At 44.6% G+C, this 9,409-nt stretch overlaps 1 protein-coding gene across 1 annotated transcript; it reads right to left on the minus strand.

Annotated features, from left to right (window-relative positions):
• Window positions 1-6,740: 6,740 nt before the first annotated feature.
• ly6d (lymphocyte antigen 6 family member D) lies at window positions 6,741-9,191 on the minus strand. Its single transcript, XM_018748563.2, has 3 exons — window positions 9,095-9,191; window positions 7,310-7,408; window positions 6,741-6,945 (listed from the first exon to the last, which is right to left on the minus strand). The coding sequence occupies exons 1-3, from the start codon at window positions 9,144-9,146 to the stop codon at window positions 6,866-6,868; spliced, it is 231 nt and encodes a 76-aa protein (XP_018604079.2). The 5' UTR covers window positions 9,147-9,191; the 3' UTR covers window positions 6,741-6,865.
• Window positions 9,192-9,409: the final 218 nt, after the last annotated feature.

Genomic DNA, 9,409 nt, shown 5'->3' on the forward strand with positions numbered 1-9,409 from the left:
TTCGCGTGATCATAAGTTACACTATGGGTGTCTGTGTTATTTTTGTCCGTTGTTCAAGAAATAGGCTGAAGATGATCCTCGCTTCTTGTCTTCACAGGAAACCCCACATGGAGACCCTTTGACCTCACATTGCTCAACTGCGGGCACTCACCATGGAAGTGGACCGTGCTGAAACACGCCACCTGGGACTTTCCTCCAACAGGACCACGGGGCTGCACGGCCTGCTGGGAATGGTGTAGACCTGGCTGACCTGGCTGTCCTGGTTGTCTTTGACAGGCTCATACAGACTGTCCATGGAGCCCTCCTATAGATCACAGCGGGGGACATGGAGCGTAACAGAAATTCCCAGAATGGCACTCAATAACTATAGCTTAAGGTGAACTACTTGACTCCTTGGAATACAAACGACCGGCGTCAACGACCGCTTGTCCCGAGCGGGGTCGCGGTGAGCCGGAGCCTAACCTGGCAACAAGGGGTAAAGGGACACACCCAGGATGGGACACCAGTCCACCGCAAGGCACCCCAAGCAGGACTCAAACCCCAGACCCATCACACCGCAGACATGGGCCAAACTTGCCGCTCCACGGCACCCCCCCATCGAATGCATCTTCTGACAATTTATTTGCCTTATTTTAGACATTTGATCTTTTTTATAAAGGTTTCTCCATCACACTGACATGAAAGAGAGCTGTTTCGAGATATTTAGCAATACCACACAGCTACTTCATATCTGTCTCTGCACATTATTTAATGGGAAATATTGACAAAAGTAAAAAACGTCTAAGTTCTGAAACATTTCACCTCATCATACATTTTTCATTTATTTGATAAAAGAGGGAAAGCTGAGAACTTTTTACTTTAAACTGTATAAATCCCAGTCTGACATACAGTACTACTGATCTTTTTTGTGTTTTGGAAATACGTCTACCTGCATATAACAGACCAGGAGCACAATTTGCGCCAGTTCATCTCAAATTCCCAGACAATAATATGGAGAAAACAAGTATACCGCTGTCTCCAAAGCAGGAATATGGATTACTTACAATGTTATTTTAGCCTTTTTAAAGCACAGCAACTTTCAGTAGAAAAAAGCTGATCTACGCTTTGTTCTTTTGGAAAACCACATATCCAGCACCTGGCAGACATCCGTCCTTCACGCGACACTATAGAATGTGGTTTAGATTCCATCGCAATGTTTGGCAACAAAAACCACAGTGAAGGGCTTTTACAGTTAAATGCTGCAATTTTATTTAATTTTGTTTTTCAGTATACGTTGTCACTTTGGATCTGATCGGACGAGACTCTTTGTCAAATTTTCTCAGCACCTGGATGGCAGTCAACTTATCCGGCTTCGCTTATCCTGCACTTGATGTTGATTTCATTTTTTTTCCCTGTAGAGATTAAGCCTATTCGCCTTGACGTCATTCACGTCGCAAAAACACCCCGAAAGTGTCGCAGGAGTCTGCAGCAGGAACCTAAGATATTCAGCCATCATGTCTTCACAGTAGACCAGTGTGTTGAAAGGCATTTTGACAAGTTCACAAAAACTGCATCCAAATTCTTGTACCAATCTGTGTCAAAGCCCAGATGTTGGGTGTTGGGAAAGCTCTGTCCGAATCTCACCGCTGAGTTCTTTTGTGTCTCGCTCTCAGACTAAACCCCTCCCATGCCTGTGCTCCTCAGGGTCACTCAGGGGGTTTTTAAAAGGAAGATGCCCAGCACGCACTGCGGTCAGGGTGGCGTTTCAGGGGTGGTCAAGAAGTGGGAAAGCCTTCGTCTTACCAGGGAGAAGCAGAAGAGGTTCATCTTGCTGTGCGGTTCCTATCCCCCTGGACCACGGTCCGTCCCAGCAGCGGAGGACGATGCTGCGGCACAGCAGAGAGGAACCCAGGAGACAGGGTGCTACCCCCCAGGGCTGCAGACTGCCTTCTGTCCCCTGGATTAGCGGGGGGCCGAATCCCTCCCGTAATCCAATAGCCGGAGAGAGCCATTATCGCACCGGAGCTTGGCTTGCGACAGCAGGCCCCCAGTCCACCCCACCCCCACACGCAGATCACATCAAATCTGCCCCAGCCGCTACAGACGGCAAACAAACAAGTCGTCTGTTCTTGGTGGGGGTCGTAACACTGCTCAGAATCGCGGTCATTAACGGCGGAGCTTTTGCGTTCATGGAATGACAAAAATTTCAACCCCAGACTTGAAAACATGCAACATTTCTTCACCTGATAGTCATTTGTAATTTCACATGATGTGACATTATTTTAGCCTTTTAAAAGCTGGCGAATGTAACAAAGGAAATGTACTGTTTTTATTGGTTACATCACAGTACAATGAATGTATTGTAGGGGTATCTTTATGAAAAATGTAGATGTGTAGACATTTTCTAATTAGTTTAATTGTTCATTTGTGTAATCAGTGAGCAAGTATCAGTTAAATTCCTCTGCTTATATAATATCTTATTTTCATGCTTATTAAAATGGGAAGCAGGTTTATGAATGAAAAAGAGGCCTTTTGTTAAGTGAATGAATAATACCCTATGATATATTATATGATGATATAATAAATGAGAATGCCCCTTAGGAGACAATTTCCATTTAATCAATAGTGGAAGTATCCATAATGTCCCATTTTAATATAACAATAGAAACGAGGGAAATCTATATTTTAAATGCAGAATTTCCCAAGATGTAAATCCTGGAAAGCACATTCATTAATCAACCTCATTTTTGTGCGTCCAGTCTAGATGCATTCGAGTCGGCGTTTTAATGTATCTTACTACATTATTTATATGTGTTATATATTCATGTGCTTTAATGCATTTCTTTCATTGAATCAAAGCATTACTCTGATCACATTATAGCAAGTGTCAGGCCTCTAGGCCAGGTATGTGAAAGACCTTTGCACAATTTGACATGATAAGAAAAAATATCTGGAATTATATCCCAGAGCTTACAGGCCCCAGCACACTAATCACTCAAACCCAAGTATGTCATACCTAGAAGGAGTTTGGGTTTGTTTGGTGTGGATGAACATTTAGAGTCTAAAGTGTTAACACTTTAACCCTTGAGCGCACTGATCATTTCAGTCACTGTTTTGTGAAATGCTATTACTTGTGGGGGAATGACCTCCCCTTTCACTCAGAACTGTTGAAAGTCTGTCTACATTCAAGAAGGGTCTGAAAACTCACCTTTTCTGGACTTACTTCCCTCAAGATTTCTCCAGCTCATGTATGGTGTAAATGTTCATGCACCGCAACTTTATGATCATCCCCAGATAAGCCTTTCCACAGCCGCTACTCCTGTATTGTATGTAAATGTTTGTGTACCTTAAAAAAAATTGTAGGAAGGTTATCAGGATTCATCAGTCCTGCATTTTATGCACCTTCTTGAGCAATGAACATCGGTGCATCAAGTGGAAACAAACAAACTAGGTTTACTTAAGAATCACATGTCTGCAGCCATCTCTCTTTCTCCTAATGTAATGTACAAATTGTGTTTTCGCTGAGATGTACGTCACTTTGGAGAAAAGCATCTGCCAAATGACTAAGTGTAAATGTAAATGTACTTCAACCAGGGAGTGCAGTGGTGCAGCAGGTCCTATCCCCCAGTGGGTCTGGGGTTCGAGTCCTCATTCGGGTGCCTTGCGGTGGACTGGTGTCCTGTCCTGGGTGTGTCCCCTCCCCTTCCAGCCTTGTGCCCTGTGTGGCTGGGTTGGGCTCCAGTTCACCACAACCCTGCTTGGGACAAGTGGTTTCTGTGTGTACATGTATGTATGTATGTATTACTTTAACCACCAAACAGTTTTTTTTCTGCTCATCCACATAGCTGTTGTTCTAGATCAAATGCTATCTACAGAGTTCAGCAGCAGGATTCCCGTTGGGACCTGAATCCGCACCTTTAACCAGTGTGATACCTGCTGTTATGTTTGGGAAGTTCAGCTGTTGCAAAGCTCTCAAACTACTGGTTAGCTTCCTGCCTACGTTCCCAAACAGGGCTTTGGAGGAAACCTGCAAGAAATTACTAACACAATATCTTATTTTTATGCTTGCTGAAACGGGAAGCAGGTTCATGAATGAAAAAGAGGCCCTTTTTTAAGTAATTGAATAACATCTAATGCTATGTTATGTTATGATATGAGAAAAGAGAATTTCCCTTTGAAACGCAACGTTATGGGGTCGCCCATTAACTCCCTTTCAGTAAATCCAGTTCAGTAAAGGAGAAGAAATTCCCCAAATTTGCTTTACACCGCACGTGTGGTCACCGTAGCTTTCCTTTTCCGGCCCTGAGAGTTGACCGTGTCCTGGAGGCAGCGGACGCCGTTGTCCGCAGGGCTGCGGCTCCTTCCCCGGCCCGCAGCCATTGTGGCACATTGTTCTCTTCGAGGCTTCGCCGAGGACCTCACTGTGGCTCTTCAGCAGAAGTAGGTCAAGGCTCAGACGCACAGGGCGCTGGTCTGTTTTCGGTGCCTCTCAGATCCACCCCCACCCCCCACCCCGCACCCTCCGGTGGGCAGAGCCGCAGACGGCAGCACCAAGGGTCTGAGCGGCTCTTCAGGACCTGCCACCACACTCAGCCTGCAGCTCATCTTGTCACATCCAGGTACCCCTTTCTCCTCTCACTTTTGTACATCTCACTTTGCATGAAAAATTATTTTTTTCACAAAAAAATAGTATTTTCCACATTTCTGCTCTTGTAATTATTTTACTACTGACGTCCTTATAGCGGGGGGGGGTGCGATGGTGCAGCGGGCTTGGCCGAGGCCTGCTCTCTGCCGAGTCTGGGGTTCAAGTCCTGCTTGGGGTGCCTTGTGATGTACTGACATCCCGTCCTGGGTGCGTCCCCTCCCCCTTCAGCCCTACACCCTGTTTTACTGGGTTAGGCTCTGGTTCACTGCAACCCTGCTCAGGACAAGTGGTTTCAGCGTGTGTGTGTGCATGTGTGCGTGCGTCCGTGTGTGTCCTTATAGCATTATTGCTGACAACTTGAAGCTTTGATAGACACCAGTTGCTTAACAAAAGAACTAATCATGTTTTGTTGCTGGATGATATGATTTCAACCCCATTTCAGTGAACAGGTACCTAGGATTTGTCCACAATGGTTGGACATATGCCTGATAAGCACACACACACACACACACACACACAGACTGAAGCCGCTTGTTCTGAGCAGGGTCGCAGCAAGCCGGAGCCTAACCCAGCAACGCAGGGCGTGGGGCCGGAAGGGGAGGGGACGCACCCAGGACAGGACGCCAGGACATCCCAAGCGGGACTCAAACCCCAGACCCACCAGAGAGCAGGCACAGGCCAAACCCACTGCACCACCACACCCCCCTGTAGGAAAACATCTGAAAACATCAAATTCAGAGCTTCAGTTATATGTAGATGCAATTAATAGGTAAGCGGCAGAAAGTCTATATTTATGACAGTACGGGTGTGAGTTTTAATATTTATCCATGATGCATAACATACAAAAACTCTAAATGGTTTGATTGCATGAAGATGCACAGGGCATTCAGAACAGGTCATTCTTTATTTCTCACCTTTGCATTTCCACCTTGTGTTTTGATTGCATTTTAAACATTTCGGACTCAGTTCTCTCCACTTCTATTTCTTATCTCTTTTAAATGAGTAAAAGAGCACATGCACCTTGAACGCTTTGCTCACGATGCTTTTCTTTCCACTTCCTTCCTGCCGCGTTGGTTCAGTCCGGCATGGTTCTTTCTCCTCGTACTCTTATTTTTTTTCCGTTTTCCATTACCGAACGTGACACGCCTCAGCCTAAATAAAATATACTTCACGTGTGGGAGGTTGCGGGGGTGCTCCTGCTCTTGGGGGGTTATTTTTAACGTCAGCCCATCCCCAATCTCCTTAATAAATGACGCGCATTAATGGAAAAGGAAATAAAGGCCGAGAGATTAAAACGCATCTGACCCACATTCCCCAGTTTGATTAAGTTTATGAGCGCCTGGCTGAGTTATTTATATTCAGCAGAAAGCGATTTATAAAATTGCATGCTCATGCAGCTCTGTGTGTTTGTTTCTAAGTCATAAAAGGTGAATGATTTTATCTGACGGAAAAAATACACGACTGATTAATATCGCCGGAATCTCACTTTAAAAACATGTATCTATTTATCGCTGGTGTTCATTTAGAATTACTTAATGTACTGGTGAATATACTTAATATGCTTTTTGCCTCTGTTAGTACAGAAATCTGACAGTTTAATATGTCACTTATAATACATACAAGCAATTTTTACTGTCTTCAGTGCTGGTTTCAAAAGCAATTAAATTGAGCATAAATCCTTGATTATGACACAATGCAATAAGCAGGATAAACATGACTTCATGTGAGAAGGGTTAGGTGTCTTGACCGTCTTGACCTTCTTGACCTTCATCAATGGTAATGAGTATTTTCTTTACACAGAGTACTTAACCACAGTTTAATTCTTTGGTGTGCTTTGAATGTGAATGTGAATTTCTTTAGCGTGTTTGCTCATTTTAGGGGAGGAACATTACTTTCCATGGAAGGAGACCGAATCTCCCTTCTGTTTCTTCCGCTAACAATCTATGATGAGAGCAACAGAATAGTTTGTCGTGTCAGCAAAGAGGGAATGAAGAGAAACCCGTTTACTCAACTCCGTGTTACACACAATGCAGGAATTCAACCATCGTAATGCCAAGTTTACTCTGACTTTCACTTTTCTTTTCTGGGAACAAACAAGTTCACAAGTGAGACGCCATGATTTATAACCCCAGAATCTTTAATGCCAAAGAATTGTGGAATCACCGAAAGAAGAAGAATGTTTTCAAGTAGGTTCTGTATAATGTTTCAAGGCACATGGCAGCGTCTTGCAGAGACTCATGGTCAACAGAGGTCCTCGGTGCAGCAGGACACACTGAACGAGTTAATGCAAAATTCCTCGCACGTTCGTGAGAAGGTATTGGCTGCGTAAGAAAGAGACGGAACATAAGTAAGCCTGTGAAAATGACCACTGCTGAACTGCTTATCTTCACCCACAGACCACCATAGACTACCATGCATTTTGTCTCATGAGCAGTAAAATGATTGACCAACTGGCCGCAAAGATACATGACTGCTGCAGAAGCACACCGTGGGAAAGTCTGATGAAGAAGGTGTGGTGAGGGAATTACTACCACAAAATATTACGTTTTACTGCTTGGTTGCCAACCTCAGGGCAAGTTCTTGAGAAATGACCATGTTCCCCAGCTTGAAGTGACCCTGTTTTTGGCTGGTTATGTCCAGCACCAGACATTCTGGCTGATATCATGGAAAGGGAACCGTATTTACCTGAAACCTCGGTCTTGCAGTACTGGCTTGACGGTGGGCACTCCGTCTCGGTCTTGCAGGTCGAGTCACCTTCACAGGTGTAGCACCGAAGTGCTTGCACTGTAAGGTATTCCATGTGGGAACAGTCAGTGAGTGGTCTTCTTTGGGTGAGAGTTAACCCTAACCCTAACCCTATCCATGACTCAAGGAGTGTACTTGTACCCCAGTCTACTCTCATCACACTACCAGAAAGTATGTTTTCCTGCCTCAAACACACAACTCTTGGTCAAAACTGATCTCCTAAAAGCAATAAGCCAGTAATGCCAAACTTGGTGTAAAGACATCAGGATCGCTTTCAATAGCATTAATTTCATAAGTGTTGGAGAGGTTGAAGCTGTAACTGACATACGATTAGAGAGGGTTGAGCCCTCCAGTTGTGTCCTCCCTGGCAGAAGGTTATTGTGGTTTGACGGGACGTCACGGCTCCTGCTGTTGGTGGTCCATGACTTGCAGCTCGGAGGTATGAGATACAACTCCACTGAACTTCGCACCCACAGCAGTACAACACTAAATATGAACCATCACTTCCTACTCACATCTAAACCTGACAAAGTATGGTTTCCTGGCCATTCTTATATAGACGAGCACCTCAGTAAAACCCACCATTCCAAGCAGGAGGCCAAATCATAATCAACACCTTTGCAGGGAAAAATATTGCAAATTTACTGTGTTTAGCTCTCATTTCCTGTCACACCTGGAAACATCAGCTGAGATGAATAATCTCTGGGAGAGTAACTTTAATTTTTATCGGTCCTGGTGGAGCCAAATGTGATGAATTTATTGGAAATGTTGAGCCAGAGTTATGGAGGACGAGGAGTGCCATGCAAAAAGAAAATAAGCAGTCCATTAAACACTAAGCAGCAGAAAATTAAAATGGAAAACTGAAAATCTCCATTGGCTGCCTCTAGAACGTGACTTTGATTATGACCTACAAGACTATCAATGCCTCTGCTCCCTGATGCCTACAGGACCCGATCACTTGCTCTGCCCCAACCAGACTGCTAATCTCCTCCACCTCTACCTAGCTGATGGTCCCATGCACAAGATGTCCAAAACTGAATAGTTCTCAGTTCTGGCTCCAATGTGGGGGTAGAATCTCCCTCTGTCCCTCAGAACTGCTGAAACCCTCTCAGGTTTTAAGAAAGGTCCTAAAACACGTCTCTCTCAGACACTTCTATTCTGATATCCCACAGTGTTTACTCTGTAAATTTACATTATACCATTTGTTACAGCTACATTAGTATTTACTATCAAGTCTTTATGCTGCTACTCTTGGAATGTTACCTCTAATGTTATTTTGCACTCTCTACCAATTCTATATGCGGCTACCCATGGAACGTGTGCTGGTTTAAACAGTGACATCACGCAATTTGACTATGTTTTGAAATCGCATGTCGGCACCTATGTGTCTCTTGGAGAACCGCACTTCAGTTTTCTCTCAAGTTTACGTCGCTTTGGAGGAAGGTGTTTGCTAAATCAACAAATCCAAATGTAAACGTAAACTGAAGAACAATACATCAATCAATTAATTAGTCTAACAACAAAACGCAGAAAACAACATGTAAAAGAATCAGTCACTCGAGAATACCTACGGGACACAAAATGTAAAAACAGATATACTCGTGGAATTGATACTTCTAAAGGAGTTTTTCAATCCCCTGTGCTCCTGTTCCTAAGTTCAAGCAGAAACGGGGTGCAAACTCCTCCGCTGCCGATGAGACGTGCGACGCTGTTGTTGCTCCTCACCTTGTGTGGTGCACAGCAGGACCAGCAGTAGACTGCACAGTAGGACCTTCATGTTTTCCTCCTGGTGAAATGGAGGCGACTCTCTTGGGTGCTGCCCTTTATAAGAGGCTGCTCCACCTGCAGCAGAACCATGACGACTTCCTCTGGCGTCTTGTTAAACCTGTCTCTCCTTGCATCCTGAGCTCAGAACAACCTCCTGCCAATGATTCCCCTCCTCCCACGCCAGAGATTGTCCTCACGTGTCTTCTAGCACTAGAGCGCAGGCTGTATCGCGGCAGCATGATGTCGAATGAGCCAGATTCTCTGCGACAGTCA

The sequence above is a fragment of the Scleropages formosus genome, chromosome 10 (genome assembly GCF_900964775.1).
Source record: "Scleropages formosus chromosome 10, fSclFor1.1, whole genome shotgun sequence".
In the NCBI taxonomy this organism is placed as follows: Eukaryota; Metazoa; Chordata; class Actinopteri; order Osteoglossiformes; family Osteoglossidae; genus Scleropages; species Scleropages formosus.